A 25250-nucleotide genomic window follows, 5' to 3' on the forward strand; every position below is an offset into this window, starting at 1 on the left:
CATAGCTTTAAGATGCGAGGTAAATTTAAAGGAGATGTATATTTTACACAGTGTGGATTTGCCTCGATCACAAGAGAGGTGGTAGGAGTAGGCACAACAGCAATGCAAAAGCGGCATTTAGATAGTTCCATGAACAGGCAGGGATGGCGGGATATAGACTACGCACAGGCAGATGTGCAATTTAAATTGGCATCATTGTCTATATTGTGGGCTGAAGGGCCTGTCCCTAAGCTGTGCGGTTTCGTGTTAATGCCAGTAAAGTCCACATCTAATAAATTAATGCAGGATCTGGGTCAGGTTGAACTCTGCTCCATTGTGATCCAAAATTCAATTCAGCTTCTTATTGCTGTATTAAAATGCCAAGTTTCCATGAGAAAATGATTATTTTCTGTAGATTTTCACAGCTCATTTTACTGTCTGCTTTATTTGATCAGGATGTATTAGTGGTGGAATGTTCAGCTGCCTGTCCACTTTATTCATCCGTAGAAATGGGCTTGTGTTCATCCAGCCTCTCTTATTTTCCAAGCCGCCCCCTTACCGCCTCTGCTTGAATATCAAAGCAGATTGACAAATTGTGAAACATGTCTTAATCCTAGTCAATCAATGTGACTTGTGATTTGCCCATTTAGTTGTTGACCTTGCTGCTTATATATACGCCCCAAAAGCTCTGGACCTAAAGACTTGATTGATAATCCATTAGTGTGTTAGATAGCTTGATCCTGGAATTATCCACACTCGGCGTCTAATGATGAGTTTGAAGAAGGGAAAACTCATTTAATCTACTTATCTATCAATCTAATTAATGATGTTTAATAAACTGAAGCAAATATCGAACTCTTAAACAAACACAAAGTCAGTTATAAAGGACCTCTCAGCAGCCAACAAAAACATGAATGTTTAAACCAGTACCAGTTTAGGACAAGCTTCGTCACAATTTCCTGTCCGGAATGCATAATATTGCAGTGGCTTTGTACCCTGCCTCTGAAATTCACAATTGTCGATTTTCAGTCAAATTCAATACTAAGTTGTATCATGACACTGGTTATCTAATAGAACATTTTTTTTTAGAATTTGTTTTGGGAAAAAGATTGCATGCATTTTGAGCGTCAAATGTGTTTACAATCATTCATTTCATTGTATAAGTCATGGAGTTTGTTTACTACAGATGTTTTATGTGGAACTCAATAAATGAGACTATAAATAACATATGGTTATTGTTGTTTGTTTGAGGGAGTCCTGTTCTTTGAATTCCATTATATTTATTGCCGTTAATCATGTATGATTTAGTTTGTCCCATTATTTGTAAACGTTATATGTAACAATATTGATTTGCAGCCAGTTTGCCAGTTTGTGGCTTTGAAGGGTAGGTTTAACGTATGTCAGAGGGCAGGAGAAAAGGATTGTGATTTTTGTCCATACCATTTTTTTAATTAATTAAATATCAAAGTAGCATTCTAAATATAGCATTTCAAACCTTTTTGAATTCTGAGCAATATGTCCAGGTTTTAAGAGCAATTATATTTTGCTGAGTTGAACTCTTTTCAAAAAGAAAAGTTTAAAATACTTGTTGGGCATTTTATTTTAACATAAAACCTCTTTCATATTTTAAGTTTTGCAGATATAAATAGTGATCCTTTCATTTAGTAATTATCGCAATTGTGACTGATGACCATTTTAATCAAGTGAGTAATTATCAAACTAGTAAAACTGGATTACTTTTGTGAAAGTTTGTGAACCTATCATTCAAAAATAATGCAGAACCCTGGTTTACAGATGGAATTGCCTTCCATTCCTCACTTTGCAAAGTTAACCTAGTTGTATGGTTTTCTTTTATTGATTTTTTTCAATTCCTTAGACTTCTTCGAATGTCAACTGATAATGATTCAGGGTAAGTTTCATGGTCTCTTGAAGCGCTTACCGTTACATGTGCAATGTATGTTCTGCGCTGTGATGCCTCTGTGAGAGACAACTAAAGCATGCTTGTGAAACCAGGCCAACGAGAACGTATACTAATAGACATAAGTATGCCTGATCTGGGGATTCTGCTTTAATTGTCTTGTGCATTTAATATCCCAATGGGTTTAGCCGCTGAAAATGGTTCAGTAACTTTGCAGCTGTATGCTTTCCTTTGTAATGCACATGGGAAGGTTTGGGATGATCCACTAAAGCCATAGTAGTTTTAGCCGTCAACACTTGACAGGTGACGGCAATAACTCTGTTAAAAGCTCGGCGGTATTCTCAACTTTGATTTTGTCATTAAAAGCCAGGAATCTCACCCTGTGCTTTAAATACAAAAACAGTACAGTGCAGGTTGTGGAAGATTAGTGTAGAGTCACAGCTGCCTTTATAGTAGCTTTGATGCTGACTTTAAAACTGGAAATAAAAAACATAACGGGGAAAGGGACAAGATACTGAAGAGACATCAACGCCCCAGCATGTATTTAAATCTTTGCCTTTGATCATAAACCAGTTTCAAAACATTTTGATGTCTTTGGTGACCCATGTGGTAAAGGCATCTAACCTCACTTGCAGTAGGATGATTAATCCCAGTCTAAGTAATGGTCGGGGTAATAGAGTTTCAAAATAAGAATATTTAAATCTACATTTTAAAAAATCTAGTACTTTTTCATTAAGCTTTGCAGATTTGTTTTTATAAATTTAATGTGGTTAGTTTATCAAGTTATTTTCTCATTTGCCATTAATTCGTATATCTTTATAAAGTTGAGGCACAACCTTTCTATCCCTTTTCCATAGAAAGCTATCTCTATATCTTGTGCAGTATCCCCTACTTTTAACATAGTTGTTGTGCAAACTGTACAACAAACATAAGAATATGCACATACGTTAATAGAACAGGCAGATTTCTTTTTAAATCTCTTCCTTATAAAGCAAAGTTTCATTTCTGTGATGTTTAACTAATTGGATTTACGCTTGGGCCTCTGCTGAAACATGAAAAAAAAGTTGCAGGATTATGTCACATAGTTTGATAATAAACGCACAGTTGTCCTATCTGTACACTTCATTGTCTGGAAAATTTTGATAGGTTTTATAAAACCAGTTCAAAAGGGAAGAACTCCCCAGATCAGTGTCACATCTGCTGGAATATGATATGCAGTTAACCCAGCTGGCATGCTAAGCGGTGATGGTCAAAAATAGTTGCCTATTACAGTTGGTTTAACAGAACAGATGCAAAGCAATATTTACAAAGCTTATTTGCAGCTTCATTTGACGTTGGCTGCTGGCATGTTTTGTGTTGCTAACATGCAAATAAAGCTTTATGTTCATTTAAAGTCATAGAACTATATATGTATTATGAACACTACGGTAAGCAAAATGGTTAATAACTGACCACTGTATTTTGGCCCACACCTGTTTTATCAGAGTTTTATCAGTTACTCTGATGCAATTTTGCATTTTTGATTGGGGTGGGGAGTTGAGATTGTTATTTAATTGTTATTACATTGGAAAACATTGAGTTTGACTTCCATTATCCAGTTCTTTGCGAAATAAAGTCAAAATAGGTTGTATACATTAAAGGTGTGATATGGCCACCTTTACATTGCATTCTACTTATGAAGTTGCTTATTCAGTAAAATGGTATTCAATAAAAGCAGAATTTAAATGCCTACAAGACTACAGTGCACACTTTAAAATATAAAACAGAGGGCACCCTTCGGTGTTGTGCCTCTCGGGTCTCAAATTGTTGTTGAAAATAAAACTGCAGATGTTGGAAATCTGAAATTATAAATAACATTTTGGAAACATTCAGGAGGCCAGACGTGGAAAGGTAAAACAAAGTTTAAAGTTCCAGTTCAAGAAACCCTTCATGACCGCTGGGAAAGTACGAGAATGCTTCATGTGCATAATTCCTAATTAGAGAGTGAGCAGGAGGATTATACTCGTGTCCTTTATAAATACAGCAACTTGCCAAGATCGTTCATTTTGTGTTCCTTCCCCTCTAGTTCTTCCCGAACAATCGAAGTAGCCACATCTTGCAAGGCATATGCAATTATTCCAACTTGGGCAAAATAAATCCGACGTTAAATTAAATATCACAAATTACTGTGTTTTGTTTCAGTGGGTTTATTCTTGTCCAGACACATTTTGCAATTTTTGATGTTGCCTTTTTAAATGTTCCCAAGTTATAGTGCTTTGCAGAGAAATAGCATGTTTTTAGTCACAGCATTAAACCATTTATTATACATGGGAGAGGAGAATTTTCAGATGAAAGAGTTAAATGTCACTTGGTGATTATCTCAAGTTGCATCTCCAGACCCCCTGCTGACTTGGTATGCAGTTGTTTTCAGACAAGATTTAAATGATTAAACCATATGTGTGCAATACTGTGCCAGATTCCTGTTGAGCGAATTCACCATATATTAAACTTGAATGCTTGACTGTTTTGGATCTTTAAATAGTTCAAAATCTGTAAATCCACCAAGCCAAATCCTGCAGTTGGATTTAATCGGAATATGCATTCGAAGTTGAATGAACCTAGTGGCTTCTGAATGTAGCCTTAACTGATGAATTTTAACACGCAAGAGCATTGCTTTTCAAAGCATTTGAATGACATTTATTGACTGCTATAATTTATGGTTCCTTTGCATTAACACTCAAACTAAATGCCGTGAAGTTGGCGTTGAATATTATATGTAATTATCACATTGGGAATCTCCTGATGAGATGCAGATGTATTGATTGACTAATTGTGTGCAATTTTGCTTTGAACAGACGTACTGTTTATTTGATCAGTGGCGTTTTATTTTTAACATAATGATATTTTGAGAAAGTGCCTCATAAGTATGTAATAAGAAGTTTGAGACTTCAGTGAAAATGTCTAATTGCACCTAAAGGAACAACTTCTCCCCCCACTCGCAACAAGGACAGAATCCCCCCTCGTTCTCACCTTCCACCCCACCAGCCAGCGGATCCAACAAATCATCCGCCAACATTTCCGTCACCTACAACGGGACCCCACTATCGGCCATATCTTCCCATCCCCTCCCCTCTCTGCGTTCTGCAGAGACTGTTCCCTCCGTAACTCCCTGGTCCACTCGTCCCTTCCTACCCAACCACCCCATCCCCGGGCACTTTCCCCTCGAACCGCACGAGATGCAACACCTGTCCCTTTACCTCCCCCCTCAACTCCATCCAAGGACCCAAACAGTCTTTCCAGGTGCAACAAAGGTTCACCTGCACCTCCCCCAACCTCATCTATTGCATCTGCTGCTCTAGATGTCAACTTATTTACATCGGCGAAACCAAGCGCAGGCTCGACAATCGCTTCGCTCAACACCTGCGCTCGGTCCGCATTGACCAAACTGATCTTCCGGTGGCCGAGCACTTCAACTCCCCCTCCCATTCCCAGTCTGACCTTTCTGTCATGGGCCTCCTCCAGTGCCATAGTGAGGCCCACCGGAAATTGGAGGAACAGCACCTCATATTTCGCCTGGGCAGTTTGCAGCCCAGTGGTATGAACATCGACTTCTCCGACCTTAGATAGCTCCTCTGTCCCTCTCTTCCCCTCCTCCTTCCCAGATCTCCCTCTATCTTCCTGTCTCCACCTATATCCTTCCTTTGTCCCGCCCCCCTGACATCAGTCTAAAGAAGGGTCTCGACCCGAAACGTCACCCATTCCTTCTCTCCTGAGATGCTGCCTGACCGGCTGAGTTACTCCAGCATTTTGTGAATAAATACCTTCGATTTTTACCAGCATCTGCAGTTATTTTCTTATAGTTCTATATAGGTAAGCGGAGCACTGAGTTACAATTAATGTGCATTGACCTCCTGGTGACTATTGTTAGATTAGATTAGGTTAGACTAAGTGTATTATTGTCACCTGTACCGAGGGTACAGTGACAAGCTTTGTTTTCCATGCTATGCCATCAGACCAGGTACAATCGCTGACAGTGGCAACACAAGTAGGTAGAGTGGTCAAGAAGGCATCGGGTATGCTTTCCTTCATTGGTTGGGCCATTAAGTATATGAGTCGGGAAGACATGTTGCAGCTTTAAAAGACTTTGCTTGTGCTGCATTTGGAGTATTGGTTACAGTTCTGGTCGCCCCGTTACAGGAACGATGTTGAGGCTTTGGAAAGGATGCAGAGGGGGTTGCTGCCTGAATGAGGTGTTCATGCTTGGGGAGAGGTTGGGCAGACTTGTTCTGTTTCTCCGTGGCGCCAGAGGTTAAGGGGAGACCTGATCGAGTAAATAAAATTATGAGGCATGTTTTAGGTGGATAGACAGAGCCCTTTTCTCAGGTTTGAAATTTCAAATACTAGATGGCATAGCTTTAAGGTGAGAAGGGAAACGTTCTTGAGATGTGCAGTTATTTTACACTGAGGGCAGTGAGAGCCTGGAACATGTTGCTGGGGTTTAGGTTTAAGGTTTAGTTTTATTATTGTCATATATACTGAGGTACAGTGACATGCTTTGTTTTGCATGCTATCCAAACTGATCAGATTTCACATACAATCAATTCAAAATTAATTACAATAGATGGAGCAAAGGGGAAGAGACAGAATATAGAACATATTCATGGTACAGAATATCATGCTGATTATTGTTCTTTATTATATTTTATTTCAGGAGTAAATCTCTCAATGATGTGTCTGCTGAAGAAGAAGATAAAATGAGAAAATCTCTTAGATATGAGGAAATGCAGGAAATAAAGAAAGCTATGAATGAACAGGACCAGCAATGGCAGAGTGTGAGTTGAAAGCAACTGCCTCCCTTCTTTCCTCCCGCCCTTCTTTCCTCCCGCCCTCCCTCCATCCCGCCCGTCTTCCCTTCTTCCCTCCTTCCCTCCTTCCCTCCTTCCCTCCTTCCCTCCCTCCCTCCCTCCCTCCCTCCCTCCCTCCCTCCCTCCCTCCCTCCCTCCCTCCCTCCCTCCCTCCCTCCCTCCCTCCCTCCCTCCCTCCCTCCCTCCCTCCCTCCCTCCCTCCCTCCCTCCCTCCCTCCCTCCCTCCCTCCCTCCCTCCCTCCCTCCCTCCCTCCCTCCCTCCCTCCCTCCCTCCCTCCCTCCCTCCCTCCCTCCCTCCCTCCCTCCCTCCCTCCCCCCCCCTCCCTCCCTCCCTCCCCCCTCCTTTCTCCCCCTCCTTTCCCCCCTCTTTTCCTTCCCTCCTTTCCCCTCCCTCTTTCCCTCCCTTCCCTCCCCGTCCCCACCTCTTAGCCAAAGTAACATCAGCAAATTGCACACTTTTTTGAGCACCAACTTTTGAACAACCACTCCTTTGTTATAATTTTGTTACTTGTAATTTTCTATATTACACTGACAATTTAAGCATTAAGCAATAGGTATTTACATAGTAGGAATGTGTCTGCAGAGTTTTTGTATAAAATGAGCACTGAGACAAAGTGGGAAGATATGAAAGGTAAATGTGAGTGGTAGTTATACATGTTGTCCTGAAGGCATGGGTTTTAAATAATTCTGGGACATGGCTGTAAATCTCTGATTCTGACAGGTGCAGAATTGCATGAGATGTCACGATAATGAATGATGTGGGGGGAAAGTGATTAAGGGCAGCACATTTTTGTTTTGTAAGGAATTATAACAAGGCCAATTCTTTGTTTTAAATGCATTATTGAAGTGATTTGTGTGGACTTGTGTGATGTAAAAACGACAGGGAAGTCTGGCAGTGGCAACTGCGGGTGAGAAATAATCACAGTTGTTGCGGACTTGGTGGACCGAAGGGCCTGATTCCTCACCGTATCTCGAAAACTAAAAACAACAACAGTTGCCAATCTTAAAGTTGTCATTATTTGTATTACTACTCTGACGTACACTGGCTGTTTGCTTAATCTGTTGGTGTGATAAATAGTCGCAATAGTTTTGTAGCTAGTTTTCGCAGACCGAGGTCACCAGTCTGCTTGTGCAAAGCAGAAGATCTCATGCCAAATGCCTGTCTTTCAGTTGTATTTGGTGAGTGCTTTAGCATAGATACATATCAGAATGCAGGTGATCTACTTCACTAACATGGAATACCAGTACATGTGAATTTCAGCTACTAATTAATGTTGTGACTCGTATTCGCACAGCTAGTAATCCATTGCGTCATAACTTCAGTGAACCAAGTTTACTCCTGACCTCCAGTGTGGAGTTTGCATGTTATCCCAATGACTCTGTGGGTTTCCTCTGGGTGCACTGGTTTCCTCCGGGTGCACTGGTTTCCTCCGGGTGCACTGGTTTCCTCCCATATCCCAAAGATGTGCTTGATGGTAGATTAATTGCCCACTGTAAATTGCACCCAGTGTGTGGTTGAGTGGAAGAATTGGAGGGGAATTGATGGGAAGGGGAGGGGGGGGGGGGGAGGGAAGAGAGTAGGTTCCAGGAAAAATGGCTTTGCTGTCTGGGGAAACAGGATAGCAACAGGATGTGACTGGCATAAACTCAATGGCCTCCATTTTGCTTGTTTTGCCCAGGATCTGGCAGTGTGGAAGAATCGGCGTAAAAGTGTCAACTCCGACCTACAGAAGAAGAAAGACGAGAGAGATGAAATTGAGAAAATGTCAAGCGAAGGGAGCCCCAAAGCAACAAAGACATATCGGAAAATAAGGGAAGAAAGGTAATCCAGTAATTATCTCGCATGGAAGTCCCTGTAGACCTCCATGCAATGGGATATTCTGTTCAAGTTCTGGGGGGTTTTTCTGACTGTTACTCTTGTTTTGTGGGATGTGCTTGTTTCTCATCTGTCGTTGCCGATGGCAGACTTCATTAGTTATTTCATTGATGGGGGAGAGTAGCAGACAAGGATATTTTAAAAGGTCTGGCTGCTGAAATAGCACTGCCAACACGAAGATCTAGAAGGATTGATATTTAAATAACATAATGAATGGTACTGTGCATTAGGTGTTATCTGAGGCAGAGAATAGGGTAATTAAAAGAAGTAGTTTAGTTTAGAGATGCAGTGTGGAAAAAGGGTCTGCAGCCCACCAAGTCCACGTCGAACAGCAATCCTCGTACACTAGCATTGTTCCCCACACCAGGGCCAATTTTACCATTTTTACTGAAGTCAATTAACCTACAAACTTGTACTTCTTTGGAATGTAGGAGGAAACTGGACACCCAGAGAAAACCCACACGGTCACGGGGAGAATGTACAAACCCCGTAGTCAGGATCGGACCCGGATCTGTGGCGCTGTAAGGCAGCAATTCTATCGCTGCGCCATTGTTCCGCCCAATATATTCAAAGTAGTAAACAAATCACCAGATTTTCTATTCCTATAATTAGGTTGGCATATATTTTATCTTGGTATTAGTTCACAATTAATTTATCGATTAGGATCTTGTCTGTACTCACCTAAAGTCCAATTTCTCGAAGCATTGCCAAAGCCCTAACGGTTGCGCTCAGCCAATATTCAGAGAGTAAAGTGTTCTATTTTGAAGTTCAAATCTCCCTGGCTATGTCACTATCCCATGTGCATTCACTGCCCTTGGTGAGTCCATTTAATAAACGCCATGGCCCTTTCCCATTACGTCTCAGAGGTGAAGAGGTTTGTAGCTGGACTCGATTTACACTTTTGTTTGTACTACAAGTGTATTGTGGCTATTTGGTGGTATATATTTGGAAGAAAAACACTGTGCTGGAGTAACTCAGTGGAGGCAGAATCTGTGGAGGGAATGGATATCAGTTCAGTTTAGTTTATTGTCACGTGTACCGAGGTATAGTGATATACAACGTTTTGAATTGGGACCCCTTCAATTGATTGTGGGGGGGGGGCAAAGCTGGAAAAGATGGGAGTAGAACAAAGCCTGACAAATGTGTAAGAAGGAACTGCAGAGCTGGTTTAAACCAAAGATAGACACAAAAAGCTGGAGTAACTCAGTGGGACTGGCAGCATCTCTGGAGAGAAGGAATGGGTGACGTCTCGGGTCAAGGCTCTTCTTCAGACTGGTTAGGGATAAGGGAAATTAGAGATTTAGACGTCCCTTATCCCCCTCGTTCTCACCTTCCACCCCACCAGGGGGGGATAGGATGGAGTCGAGGTAGGTGGGAATAAGTTCGGTGGGACATGAGCAGGCAGAGACAATGGGTCTGCCGGGACAGTTCTGTTTATGGATTTTAGGTAGGAGGTAGAATCGGGCCGTGCGGGGCTGGGGAACTATAAGTTTGGAGGCATTGGAGGGTAGATCGCCGGAAATGGTGAGGTCCGTGATGGTGCTGATGATAAAGGTCTGGTGTTTGTCGGTGGGGTCATGGTCCAGGGATGGGTAGGAAGAGGTGTCTGAGAGTTGTCGCCTGGCCTCGGTCCGGTAGAGGTCAGCACGCCAGACTACCACAGCACCTCCCTTGTCAGCGGGTTTGATGACTAAGTCGGGTTGTTGCAGAGTGAGTGGAGGGCTGCACGTTCAGGAGGGGAGAGGTTAGAGTTAGTCAGGGGAGTGGCGAATTTGAGGCGGTTAATGTCACGACGGCAGTTGGAGATGAAAAGTTCTAGTGAGGGTAGTTGGCCAACCGGGGGGGTCCAAGAGGAGGGGGTCCATTGGAGACGGGAGAAGGGGTCATCAGTGGGGGGGTGAGGACTCCTTCCCATGGAAAACGGCTCGGAGGCGGAGGCGGCGGAAGAAGAGCTCCACATCATGGCGGATGCGGAACTCGTTGATGTGGGGGCGGAGGGGAACAAAGGTCAGGCCTCTGCTGAGGACAGACCATTTGGTGTCTGAAAGGGGGAGGTCAGGGGGAATGGTGAACACCCGGCAATGGTGGGGGTTGGGGTCGGATGAAGGCAGGGGGGCAGGTGGAGGGGGAGGGGATGTATGGTGGGGGGGGGGTGGTGGGTTAACAGAGCAGAGGGGGGCATGAGAACCGATGTGGGGAGTAGTTAGGGACGCCTGGCTAGAGGGGGGAAGGGGGAGATCCAGTGGAGGATTGGCTGTGGTTACCTGTAGTAGAGGGTGGGCAGTAGGGCCCAGCGGTGCTGTGGGACGGGTGGAGCTGCGGCCTGTTGCTGGTCCTGGGAACCGGGTACAGCGACGGCTCCGGGAAGGTCGGCGTCCGACGGCGTCGGGAAGGTCGGAGGCGGTGAAGAGGTCGGGAAGGTCAGCGGCAGCGGCAGCGGCGGTGAAGAGGTCGGGAAGGTCGGTGGCGGCGAAGAGGTCGGGAAGGTCGGCAGTGAAGAGGTCGGGAAGGTCGGCGGCAGCAGCCCCGGGGAGGCGGTGGAGGTTGGAGGCAGCGGCGGCGGAAGACTCGGGTAGGCCTTGGACGTCGGTGGCAGCGGCCCCGGAGAGGCGGTGGAGGGCAGCGGTGGCAGCCTCAGGTAGGCCTCGGATGTCGGCGGTGGCGGCCCCGAGGAGGCGGTGGACGTCGTTGGCGGCGGCAGCTTTGGTGGTCCGGGCCTGGGATCGGCCGGGGAGGCGATGAGGATCGGTACTGCACCTGGTGGCAGCAATGGCGTCGCGGGACTCGGACTCCTGGTGTGCGGGCCGGCGGAGCGGAGCAGCGTTGGAGCTCCAGGCCTGCGGTCGAGTCGCTGCCGAGGACTGTCGGTGGAGGCAGCGAGTTTGCGAGCCTTTGTAGGGTCCAGGTAGGCGAGGAATCGAGTGTTGAGGGCGCGGATCCGGTGTAGGATGAAGTACAGTTGGGGCCCATTGCAGGTGTGGGTTAGTGAGGCCCGGAGCTGTGGGAGAGTCAGAGCGCATCGCAGCCAGGGCACAACGCAGACAGGGAAACAATGCAGGGCACGGAAGGAAAGTTGTTCTGAAAAGCGGCAGATGGACTGTTGGAGCCTGTAGTCTGAGTTGGGCCCGAATTGGGAGGTCTGGAAACGGAGCTGGAAACCACGAGGCAGAAGATGGAGGCGCAGGCAAGTCCCAAGAAAGCAGATGTGGCTGTGGTAGCGAGTCTGGGTCAAGATGTGGTCGTAGAGTAGGAGGGCAGGAGAAATCACAGAGGGGGAGCAGCGAGAGAGCATGTTGCTAAACTCTCGTCGAAGAGAGGAGGAGAACTTCTTCAAAGTGGACATACCTTGAGGAGAAATCGCAGTGGAGCAACAGGTAGTATAAGAAAATAACTGCAGATGCTGGTACAAATCGAAGGTATTTATTCACAAAATGTTGGAGTAACTCAACAGGTCAGGCAGCATCTCAGGAGAGAAGGAATGGGTGACGGCAGCATCTCAGGCTCGGTCCAAACGCAGGCTCGGCGATCGCTTCGCTCAACACCTGCGCTCGGTCTGCGTTGGCCAAACTGATCTCCCGGTGGCCGAGCACTTCAACTCCCCCTCCCATTCCCAGTCTGACCTTTCTGTCATGGGCCTCCTCCAGTGCCATAGTGAGGCCCACCGGAAATTGGAGGAACAGCACCTCATATTTCGCCTGGGCAGCTTGCAGCCCAGTGGTATGAACATCGACTTCTCCAACTTTAGATAGTTCCTCTGTCCCTCTCTTCCCCTCCCCCTTACCAGATCCCCCTCTATCTTCCTGTCTCCACCTATATCCTTCCTTTGTCCCGCCCCCCTGACATCAGTCTGAAGAAGGGTCTCGACCCGAAACGTCACCCATTCCTTCTCTCCTGAGATGCTGCCTGACCTGCTGAGTTACTCCAGCATTTTGTGAATAAATGACAAATACTTTAGATGGAAGAAGGGTCTCGGACCGAAAGGTCACCCATTCCTTCTATCCAAGATGCTGCCTGACCTGCTGAGTTACTCCAGCATTTTGTGTTATCTTAGATGGGTTAATAGTTTTGGGAGGTAAAAGGAATTTATATCATTCTAGACCAAATGGACTTGTTGGGCCCAAACCTCTCCTGCATTGGTGCAGCACCCTCTCCACTCCCCCTCCCTCCTCCCCTCCCCCCCCCTTCCTCGCCTCCCCCCCCCCCTTCCTCCCTCCCCCTCCCTCCCCAGTAGATAGATTTAAACTTTAAAATGTGAATAACTTAAAAAATATAACACTGATTTCAATAAAACTCCTTCCATTAGCACCAAAGGGACGATGGTGAGTAAGATGGGCCTAAAATTGTCGAGCTATCATTTACCGTTTTGGCTGTAATTCAGGAACAAACAAACAAACGAGAGTTTTAGTAAGTAGAATATATTCAGAGCAGTATATAGAAAAATTCCAAGAAATGTTTAAGTAATCTTTAATACTTTCAGCAAGGAGAAGGACCCTTTAAATTTAGATTTTAAATTGATGTTGAGATCCAGAATTTGTTCTGAGGAGTTTATTGGATTTTCTGTATTTATGTTACATTCTGATAAATGCCATGTACCTTTTGCAATACATTCAGAAGATTGTTGTTTTTGTTCCAAGTATTTGTCTCAAAAATGAAGTCCAAGTGTGGCTAAGATGCTTTGCACATTTTTTCATGGAATATGGTAACTTGGAGGAAGATGGGTAACACAAGTGAAATATCACTGTTTTTTTCCCTTTAGGAGTCGGTTAGGATGGTTTTAGTTTAGAAAAAAAAACATGGACATTTTTTGATTCAACTCATTGTACAAGATAGGTTCTGAAAAGAAAATGATGCGTGTGCATCAGGAGTTATTTAATAAAGTGACATTAAGCAGCAACATTTATATCAATTAACGGGCAAATTGTGACTTTAGTAAAATGTCAAGGACATTGTGGAATGTTTCATTGTGTATTAATATTTTCTCGTCATCAGTCAAAAAAGCACAACAGACGGAATGGAAATGTGTGGTCACATTTGGGCTTTACTACTTGTGAAAGCTTCAAGTTATGCTTTGAATTCAAAATGTGTAGAAAGTTGAGGGAGTTGTACAAATGATACGGAATAATTAAGACTAACAGCAAATGCAATTCGTTGTGTATTCTAGTTCCTCTCGTGGGGCCAAGGATTGAAATATGACACTAATTATCTTGAAGCGCTGGCTTTGCAGTTTGCAAGAATTTTTCTACAGTATCCCACTGTATACAAGTTACAACCTAACTGAATACTTTTACAGACCACACCTACTTATCATCTCAGCTTCGACATTAATCTAATTAGTATTTTTGCTCTTTCTCTCATTCTTTTTACTCCACCATCCCACACAGGGAGCTCAGACAGCAAGATCCATCCAGTGGCAACCAAACTGACTACAGAAAGCTGAACTCCTCTGATGAAGAAGTGTTTGTAGAAGAAAGAAAACCCCGGCAGCGATTGTCCGAAAGAAGTCACACAGTGGCAACTGAAACCCCTTTCACCTTCCAGAAACGTGAGCCTGTATCCTCAGCACCAGCTCCAGGAAGACAGCCAGCACCAGAATTGAAAAACACCGTCAACAATATGTCAGAAGGGCAAAGCACACTTCCCTTGTATGTACGCCATTCAGTGGACCATAAAGCTGACCAGACTCGGGTTTCAAGTTCGCTGCCTAGGAATTATCAAAGACCTGGTGCGCCAAGAATTGCTCCTGTGGTTGCCCCGAGATCCTATGGTACACAACCTAAAAAGGTCTCGCTCACAAGGACATACGCCGTAAGTCATTCTTCACAAACTTTTATTTTGATTAAGCTGTTTTGGGGTTGCTGCTGTTTTAATTAAGTGTATTGGTATGGTGTCATTTTTCCTTCAGACATTGAAGGTTTCGAGTTACATGATCCTTCATTTTTTTTATCAATAATAAACCAGTCTCCTTTGGATCTGTAATTTAATAGCCATATAGATTACTCTCAGCCTTCCGGTTAGCTTTCACAGAGTAAAATTTGAGAAACTTGTACCTTTTTTACTTCTTTGCTCCTGTTTTGAAAAAATGCTCTTGATATTTAATTGTCAGTATTCAAAACAAGAGTAGCTGGAGAATTTAGGGCGTTTTTGGAAGCCAAGAATTACCAGACTTAATGCAACCAATTTTAATTTCTGGGATTAAGATTATGCAAAGATGTTTTCATGTGGCCATTGTATCTGAATCTATCCTATTTTAATATTTAAAGCAGGGGCAAAAATTGCTGGCAAATATTAAATTTGAGAAGCACTTGCAAAGGGAACGGATAAATTAATTTTTTACATGCTGACCCTTTGTCAAAAATGGCATAATTGTTTCCATCCTTGACTGCTGCATCTATCTACATCAGCTTGCCGAGTTTCCATTTTTCCATACGGCATTGAAGAAGCCATTCAGTTCATTAGATCCTTGGTAGTTCACAGATCTGTCTTGTTCGCACAATAATTTCCCTGTAACCTGTTCTCCTTCCGTTTTGTTTACTTTACTTCAGTTTAGTTTATTGTCATGTGTACCGAGGCACAGTGAAAAGCTTTTAGTTGCGTGCTAACCAGTCAGCGGAAGGACTGTACATGATTACAATCAAGCCTCCCACATTCACATCAACTCCCCCAGATTCTACCACTCACCTTCACACTCGGGGCAATGGCCAGTTAACATACCATCCCGCACACCTTTGGGATGTGGAAAGAAACGAGTAAGCGGTCGGTGGTGGGGCAGCGGTAGAGTTGCTGCCTTACAAGCGAATGCAGCGCCGAAGACTCGGGTTCGATCCTGACTACGGCCGCCGTCTGTAAGGAGTTTGTACGTTCTCCCCGTGACCTGCGTGAGTTTTCTCCGAGATCTTCGGTTTCCGCCCACACTCCAAAGACGTACAGGTATGTAGGTTAATTGACTGGGTAATATGTAAAAATTGTCCCTAGTGTGTGTAGGATAGTGTTAGTGTACGGGGATCGCTGGGCGGCGCGGACTCGGTGGGCCGAAGGGCCTGTTTCCGCGCTGTATCTCTAAATCTAAAAAAAAAAATCTAAGCGGGGGAAACCCACGAGATCGCAGAATATGAAAACACTTCACGGGCAGCATCTGAAGTCAAGATTGAACCCGGGTCACTGGTGCTGCTCCACTAACTGCGACAATTGTTTGCATTTCAACTTTTGGGTTATGTTATTTTTTGGACAATGGGGACAGTATGGAGGTGCAGCTAATAGAGGCGAGACCTCACAGCGCGAGGGACCTGGATACAGTCCTGACCTCGGGCACTCTGTGTGTGGAATTTGCACATTGTGCTTGTTACCATAGAAGTATCCTCCGGGTGCCCTGCTTTCTCCCCACAGCCCAAAGATGTGGTAGGTTTATTGACCATTGTAAATTTCCCCCAGTATGTAGGTGGCTGGTAGAATCTGTGGGAAGTTGATTTAAAATATGTGGTGAATAAAATAGAATTAGTGAAATAGTGCAAGTCTGATGAAGGGTCCCAACGCAAAATGTCACCCATCCTTTTTCTCCAGAGATGCTGCTTAACACACTGAGATACTCCAGCATTGTGTGTCTATCTTCTGTATAAACCATCATCTGCAGTTCCTTTCTCCACAGAATTGATATAGGATTGTAGTAAGTGGGTGGTTGATAGTTGGTATGGACCCAGTGGGCCGAAGGGCCTTCTTCTGAGCTACGTCTCCAAAGGGGATATTTGTTACATGTGCATTTACACTGCACTTTAACATTGATGCCCCAAGCTTCTGAGAGATTTTGTGCCATTGTGAAACAGAGAAGCCTCCTGTTGCCCATCTCCTAAACGTGTTAATCCACAAGTCCGCACTCCTCCCAAAAGCAAGCTGTCTCTTTGACGGTGAAAACTTCAAGGAAGCCAGGTTATTTCACACCTTGCTGTGGATTTTGAACTCACTGGAGTTGGCTCGAAACACAGAGCAATGACTTTGGCATTGGTGGCTGCCAGGGGCCAGTGTGTTGTCCGGCAACTGGGGACAAACTGCACTGCTCCACATAATCAAGCATTTAATTTTTTTCAATGCCATGTTGCCTTAGAAAACCCCGAGTAAAGCTTTACCAGCACCAAGTGAAATATTGAGAACATGGACGACAGTCACAAGAATAACATATTTTTAAATGTGCTCTTCTATTTTTGGCACATGGGCTCAATTTTAAATCAGCCTTTCGTTGCCTTCAGCCAGTTTATCATTTTATTTCAATGGAGCATGTCAAGTTAAGGAACGTGCATATCGGTTCAGTTCCCCTTGCTTATGGCTTTTAACACTTGTGTTACCATATCTCTGAATGCAGCAAGAATATGGATGGGTGGATATCTACAACCTTGCCAGGTGTGGGAGAGGCAGAAGGTGCTTTTCTCCTCTGTCGGATGAAATACGAACGAGTCGAAATATAACGAAGTGTATGAGTGTTGAAATCATATTTCACGTTATGTCGCTGTGCTGGTTAAACTAATTGAGCTGTCTGGATTGACCCATTTTCTTCTGAGTTGGAGTTCAGTCAAGATTTAACTGTGCATGTTCCATATTATCTTCCATTAACCAGACTGGCACAGACGATAAGTTGAGGCCAGCATAGGTCAGCCATTCAATACAATCCCAGGAATGAGCAGGTAGCCATGATCATATTGAATGGCAGGTTTGAGGTGAACTACACCTGCTCCGATTTTTCTCGTGTCCTTGTGCCCGCTTATGCACTGGGTGACCAAACCTTAGAACTGAAGTTCAGAATACAAAGAGCAATCCCTTTGGATACTGGCAAAGAGACTGCAACACTTGCTTGAAATATAAGGCCCGCTTTTTCGGGCTCAGAAATTGTAGGCAACATGAGAGCATGTGAAATGCAAAGGACTGCTGCGTGTAATAAGCTCCAACACAGATCCCCAAAGCTGAAGTGAGGCAGACGAGCAGAGTACCCATCACTGGGAACCTTCCTCTCTGCCAGATCTTAAACCTGTTGGCGGTGATGGCTCCAGCTGGCGCTCGAGAGTGAAGACACGGAGAGTGAACATAAGCAGCCTGTGTAATAAGCCCCTCCTTGCAACATAAGTGATAGGACTAAAATTAGGCCTATCAGCCCATCAAGTGTAACCCCGCCATTCAATCATGGCTGATCTATCTCTCCCTCCTAACCCCATTCTCCTGCCTTCTCCCCATAACCTTTGATACGTACTAATCAATATTCAGATCTCCCTCTATCTTCCTGTCTCCACCTATATCCTTCCTTTGTCCCGCCCCCCTGACATCAGTCTGAAGAAGGGTCTCGACCCAAAACGTCATCCATTCCTTCTCTCCTGAGATGCTGCCTGACCTGCTGAGGTACTCCAGCATTTTGTGAATCAATATTCTATCTATCTCTGCCTTAAAAATATCCATTGACTTGGCCTCCATAGCCTTCTGTGGCAAAGAATTCCGCAGATTCATCACCCTCTGACTAAAGAAATTTCTAATCTCCTTCGAAAAAGAACGTCTTTTAATTCTGAGGCTATGACTTCTAGTCATAGACTCTCCCACTAGTGAAACCATCCTCTCCACATCCACTCTATCGAAGTCTTTCACTATTCTGTATGGTTCAATGAGGTCCCCCCTCATTCTTCTAAACTCCAGCGAGTATAGGCCCAGTGCCGACAAATGCTCATCGTAGGTTAACCTACTCATTCCTGGGATCATATTGAATGGCTGACCTTTGCTGGCCTCACCTTATCTTCTGTGCCAGTTTGGTTAATGGAAGTTAATATGGAACATGCACAGTTAAATTTTGACTGAACAATTCAGGAACATGTGCTTGCATGAGGTGATTTTCAAGAGGTGATTGAAGTAGTGAGAGGCCCAGCTTCAATCAGCAACTTTGACCCAGCTGGTGCCAGCCTGGTTAGGTAACAACACACACTTCGTGGTGTGTGAGACCACATTTCTTCTTGGCATGGTGGGTTTCCTTATCTTCAAGCCTAGTGTCCCAACTGTGATTATTGCTGATGGCATCCTACCATCTTCCAGCTCTATGTGGAACAAGTGCAAGTAGGGCATCCATGTTCTCAGCCCATAACCAGATTTTGGCTCTCTCTATGATGGCCCACATATGCCTGCAGGTGGAATCTCTAGGTTGTTATGCACCTGCTGGGGGATTAGGGTGCACGAGCGTACTGCAAATCCTCGCCCCACAAACACTCTGCATGGCCTTAAGACAGTAAAACATTGTCATTGGTGGGATTACAATTTTGGTATGAACTTCCTCCAGAGACTGACTGCCATTCTCAATTGGAATACTGAATACTAAACATTTTAAGAAAAAAATGAATTATCCCATGTCTTTACTTTAGACTTTAGAGCTGTGGTGTGGAAACAGGCCCTCCAGCTCACCGAGTCCGTGCCGACCAGCGATCACTCTGTACACCAGCACTATCCTACTACACACACTAGGGACAATTTACAGAAGCCAATTAACCTACAAACCTGTACGTCTTTAGAGTGTGGGAGGAAACTAGACACCCAGAGATGACCCATGCGGTTACAGGGAGGCCGTACAAATTCCATACAGACAGCACCTATAGTTAGGATCGAACCTGGGTCTCTACCATTTCACCATTATGCCGCCCTTAGTCAGTCGACAACTTTCTAACTTGCTCATAAAAGTAGGAATCCGGGTGAAAGTGACTGGGCTGTATAATAACATCAATGCTCGTTCTTGGTTCATGACCACTATTTGTGGTATCAGAGGTTATGAGGAGAATGGGCTTAGAAGGGAGAGATAGATCAGTCATGATTGAATGGCGGATGGGCCGAATGGCCTAATCTACTCCTATTCCTTATGACCTTATGATTCATCAAGTGATCATAATATGATTAGTAGTGATCATAATATGATTAGTTTTAATCCTATTTTATCTTCTATGTTCTATGTTCATTCCACGATAGGGAATGGCTTTGAACTGCCCAGTCCAATTCCCTAGGCAAGTGGTGACTTTCCCCTTCAAACTCCTGCCAATTTGTTGGTCAGGATTTGTTGATAGGCCAGGTAGACTCCCAGATAACAATGTGTTATGCTCCAGAGCTGACACTAGATCTTCCCCTTCACCCCCAGAGGCCTAATATTTATTGGCAAGATCTAGTATTCGGGCTTCCTCTATTATTCTCTGTGCATCAGTGGGATCTTTTACCAAAAGAACAGGATAAGCTCTGTGTCTAAAACATGGAAAGACGGCCTCTGTAGACACAAAGTGCTGGAGTAACTCAACGGGTCAGGCAGCATCTCTGGAGATAAAGGACAGGGGACATATCGGGTCCAGGCTCTTCTTCAGTCTGCTGTATTCAGGCTTCTGTATTTATTTGTGTGTGAGAGGGAGTTTATCTAGGCATTGAGTAAAGAAAAGAGAGAGCTAGATAGAGCTCTTAAGTATAGCGGAGTTAGGGGGATGGGGAGAAGGCAGGAACGGGGTACTGATTGAGAATGATCAGCCATGATCACATTGAATGGCGGTGCTGGCTCAAAGGGCCGAATGGCCTACTCCTGCACGTATTGTCTATTGTCTATAAAAGACACAAATTGCTGGTGTAGCACAGTGGGTCAGGCGGCATCCCCGGAGAACATTGATGGGTGATGTTTTGAGTCGGAACCCCTTTTCAGATTGTGAGTTGAGTAAAAGATGTGTCCTCATAAGTAGAGAGGTCTCAAGTCTGCACAGAAATGACAAAGCAAGAAAGAGATTACTTTAAGATCAGGGAAAAATATGTCTGGTTGGCAGCAGCTGCAGTATTTGATGCAACTTGAATTTTTGCTGTGTTTACCTAGTCTGCATAATCTGGGATTGGATGACAATATACTCTCTTGTAAACTTGATAACTTAATATGTATCAAAGAGAATATGAGTGTGTGTGTCTTGACTTCTCATTCTGGGAGGCACCAGGTTGGTAATGACTCAATTTGTTTCTGTTAAGACAGAGCGGTATGATTTGTCCTACATTCCATGCATGGATAAAAATAGAGCTTACTGGAGGAGCCAACTTAATTTAGTCATTATTTTAGTGATCTTGTCTCAAAGATGATGGTGTATAAAATCTGTCCAACTGTCATCTTTAAGTCTCTCTACCCCACAATCTGAGCTGTAGATTACAAACATGTGCAATTCAATACAAATCGTGTACACTCTTTTGCTATGATTAACTAATATCCTGGATGTTGATATATGCCTTTGGCTGGTTCCATAGTTGGCATTTGGCCTAAAAAGACGTCTTGTGTGACAATCCTCTCCTGTTCATGGGATTGCTTACCAGTGTTTTTAGTTTAATTTTGTTTTGAATTCTCGTCTGGGAAGTCGGATTGGCGATATTCCACATAAAATAGTCAGTGAATCAATGGATTAAATGTATGCTATTTGTTACTATTGTATGGCCTTAACAATTATTTCACAATTGGGGTTTTTGTGTGGAGCTTGGATTCGGGAAAGATAAAATAGCACGAATTGTTTCTGTAATTGTTTTTTTGTTGTGAGGCCTGTCTGAAAATGGACTTTTAGATATTGGTGTCAAGTCTTGTGAAGTTCCCCTAATGTTGAATAGCCATCTGAAAGGTATTGCAGTCAAGATTAGTACTCTGGTTCTGAAATTTAGATCCGTTGCTTTGAATAGAATTTCAGACATTAATTACAGCTCACAAAAGCTATAGCGTGGAATAAGCATAGGGAGAGGAGGGGAGGAGCAAGATCATTAATTCCATTGGCTCTGATTTGTTCTGTATCTTTTCATACCTCTAGTTTCCCTCTCCCTTGACTCTGTCTGAAGAATGTCTCGATCCAAAACGTTGCTTATTCCTTTTCTCCAGAGATGTTGCCTGATTTGCTGAGTTACTCCAGCATTTTGTGTCCATCTTCATTAATTTCATTGTTCATTGTCATTAGAGTAATGTCATACTGATTGATATACTGTATGGATCTAGGATTCCAATTTGTACATCAACAGTCAGTAACGAGTCTATAATAGTTGTGTGTTGATAAGTGCTCGGAAATATTATCTGAAATACTGGTTTGCTTCCTTTTCAGCAGCGGGATGAGCAACCAAAATATAATGGAGATGTGAATGGTTCAAAACATTTCCAGGCACCCTCGAGCTTTCCCTTCAAGTCTGAATCTGCAACACCAATGGAAAGTGGTGAGCTCGCGAGAAAAGAGTCAGAGGGAGGCAGATGGCTCAGTCCTTTCTTGAAAACTGAGGAAAAGAGGTCTGAGGAGATTACTCTTGCCTCCAAACCAGAGAATGACTTACACATGAGGAACAATGTTTCTTCCAACGAAGAAAGTGATATGTATCCAAGGAGCAACTATTCCTCAAAACTGGAGAATGATGACCAATCACAGGGCAGTTCTTTAATGAGTAGTAATGAGGAGGAGGGGGAAGAAGAGGAAGAAGCAAGGATGCCATCTCTCAGCGAAAACAACTTTCCTCATGCGTCAAAGGCTGACACCACGTCCAACTCTGCAACAATGAATTATTTTACAAAGGAAACAAGCCAGCCCACAGACACGGTTACCACAGCAGCCATGCGACAGGTAGGCCTGAGAAGTAGGTTACTGTGGATGTTTAAGGTCTGTCTGGTAATGCGATCGTCCTCCTTCACTGCTCACACAAGGACACGCTTTAAAGAAAACTCTTTGACTAATTAACCACAGTGTGATATCGTGTGATACACAAAGGCAGATGCAGCTAACTAAATTTCTAAAAAGCACGGCAAAACCAGTTTTGTCTAACTGAGTTTTTATATCCACTGACAGCTTTTATATCCACTGAGTGTCTGTAACAGGGAAAATAGCAACCAGAAACTAGGCTTTGTCATTTGGGAATAGTTTTTTTTAGCGCCTTCGAACTGATTCATCCAAGCCCTTTTCCAAAGAATCTTCAGACATGCCGGTCTGACTCTGGATGGTTGTGGGTGTTATGGAAAATATTAATTTGACTACTTTATGAGATTGTTAACAGAAATGTTAAATTATTTTTAATATTTTTGTAGAGGCCGTACAGTGAAACACGCATAGTTATTAATCAGAAACCGAACAGTAATCAAGACTTTGGATTCACAACTGATTGGACTGCCACCGGTGTGACTGTCAAGTCGATTGAAAGAGGTACTTCATTTTGTTTTAAATTTTGCTCGTACATGTTGGTATTATCTTTGTGCTGGAATCCTGTGTATCTGGATTTCACATCTCTTGTTAGCAGCAGTCATGCTGGTATTTAATTGATGACCATGAATGATTTATGATGTGATGGTCAGAAGGTCACTCTCATGTAGAATTCAATGTGTGTAGAATTTAACAAAGCTAATTAACAAGGGAAACCAGGCAAAACTAAATTTCACCTGTATTTTGACATGTAGGAAATCTTTCCAATAGGAATGATTCATAAAATGTGATGTTTTATTGGCAGATTAAGTGCTTGTGCAAGTTTAATTGTGATGCTTTTAGAAGTGACAATTTCCATCAACTATATACAGCCTTTTAAAAATATTTACATATATTTCTGCATGTTGCCTCAGAGTTATTTTTGATTTACAGTTATATTTAGTCAGACTGCATGTTGCAAGTTACATTCTGAGGTAAGGTAGTGCAGACAAATTGACATGCTGGTTAATATATTTACTGTGTTGTTCCCTCTGACATTTAAACACTCGAGTAGATTGGTCTAGTTAATTGCTGAAGGTCTTGCAGAAATGATAATCTATTGACCAGAAAATGAGAGATGATCGCCTGAGGAATATGTCTGTTCAGTGCAGCTATGCATAAAATGAGAGTAAATTAAATGGGCCACCCCCCCTCGTTCTACAGAGAGGTCACTGGCAGCCTTCATTATTGTACAACTGAATTGATACTTGAGCCCTCAAAGGACATTATTTGCCATGGCTGTCTAAATATTGTTGTACTCCAAAGCTTCCTGTGCTGGAAACTTGGGTTGATATCTTCATGACGCTTTTGAGGTGGCAGGAAGAGATAGAAGGATGGCATGTTATTTTTCTCTCTTAATTGACTCTTTTAATGATTGTGGCTTTATTGAGCAGATTGCAATGCCAAATGTGAGAATGGGGAGCAAGTGCTGCCAGTTTTAATTACAAAGTAACTTTATGAATTATATTGTCCAAAATTAAATATGAAATACTAATTAGAAATTAAATTGGTGCAGATGAAGTGGGAATCATTCTACCACCTGTATACACTGGGTTTTGTTTTAAATCATGAGAAATCATAGAACCAGCTCTTAGTACCAGCTTTGCCAGATGATCCAAACTGCAGCATATTGCCTTGTGTGCTCTGTTCCTTATTACAATGCATCATTTTGTCATTTGAAGTGGTCATCTGTTTACTTTGAATAAATGCTGTGGTTTCTGATTTAACGACTGTCTAGCCTAATAGCGCAATACTAAATTTTTGCCACTGTCTCCTTGTGCTTTTAGTGGCCATTTTAAAGAGATAGCAAATACTGCCATGTCTCCAAATAGAAGAAATAGTCTGAAGTCACTCTTATCAGGCCTCAACAAGAATTAAAAACGAAACCTTGCAGCTCTTTTGGCTCGCATGGAAACAGCCCTGATATCTTGAAGGTCTCCTCATAATTAAAGGCTCTCATGGTTGATATTCTGGCTTTTCAACAACAAGACATACAGTACTGCACATTGAACTTAAACCATCACCAATTTTGTTCATGACGCCTTCAGCTATAATGTCTTTATTTTTGTTCAAGTATAGATCCCAATTTGTATGTTTAGGATTCCATCCAGCTCTGATATGCATTTTAAACAATTTTTTATTTGAACCTTTTGGACCTCCTGACAGAATATCCTTGAAAAAGTGCTCCAATCAATCCTTAATCCATTCAGTATGGTTCAGCTGTACTAGGCACACCATCATTCTATTAAACTACATATCCTGAATATTTTTTTGGATTCAAATATCTTTTTCCTTTGCTGTTCATTGGCCTCTCCCCCTCCCTTCCCAATGTTCGTGCTTTTTCGTCAAGTTGAGAAAACAGAATTAAAGTTTCACGTCACTTTGATCCTTCGTCAGAACAGGCCTAATGAAAGGTCATCAAGCTGAAACATCAGCTCAATTTCTCTCTCCACAGACCCTGCCTGACCTGTTGAGTATTCCCAGCATTTTCTGAGCTTTTAAAAAATTAGATTTCAGGTATCTGCAGTATTTTGCTCTTGGATATATTTGGTTCTTTTAACCAACTTTCTACACAAGTTACTATATTCACTCTTGTCTGAAGCCATGTGACATATCTCCTTTGAGTCACCTCAGTGAATGCTGCTGATTTATACTCGCCTATTGTAGCCATCCATTCACTGCACTCCAAAGAAGGCAGGATATCGTGCCGAAGAATATTGCATTCTGCCTGCAAGCCCATTCCAACAACATGTTGCTTTTCACACACCCATGACGGCTATGATCATTTATCCTAGTGCATGACCAAATGGTTACTAAATTCATTTTGAATGATGAATTCCAAAACCACAGCCACCATGAGATAATGAGTTAACCTTGTTTATCATTATTTCCTTGGTGGTCTTCTTCTGCTGTCCTATGTCTTTTAG

General features: G+C 43.2%; 1 protein-coding gene across 2 annotated transcripts in view; it reads left to right on the forward strand.

Annotated features, from left to right (window-relative positions):
- The window catches only part of LOC144595159 (LIM domain only protein 7-like), a 210896-nt gene that overhangs the window by 145603 nt on the left and 40043 nt on the right, over positions 1 to 25250 (forward strand). For both annotated transcript variants that reach the window (XM_078402296.1, XM_078402297.1), the window contains exons 9-14: positions 1856 to 1888; positions 6588 to 6708; positions 8421 to 8563; positions 13999 to 14422; positions 21709 to 22215; positions 22674 to 22788. In XM_078402296.1, the coding sequence (XP_078258422.1) occupies positions 1856 to 1888; positions 6588 to 6708; positions 8421 to 8563; positions 13999 to 14422; positions 21709 to 22215; positions 22674 to 22788 (1343 nt within the window). The remainder of the gene's footprint in view (positions 1 to 1855; positions 1889 to 6587; positions 6709 to 8420; positions 8564 to 13998; positions 14423 to 21708; positions 22216 to 22673; positions 22789 to 25250) is intronic.

Source organism: Rhinoraja longicauda, chromosome 7, assembly GCF_053455715.1.
Source record: "Rhinoraja longicauda isolate Sanriku21f chromosome 7, sRhiLon1.1, whole genome shotgun sequence".
In the NCBI taxonomy this organism is placed as follows: domain Eukaryota; kingdom Metazoa; phylum Chordata; class Chondrichthyes; order Rajiformes; family Arhynchobatidae; genus Rhinoraja; species Rhinoraja longicauda.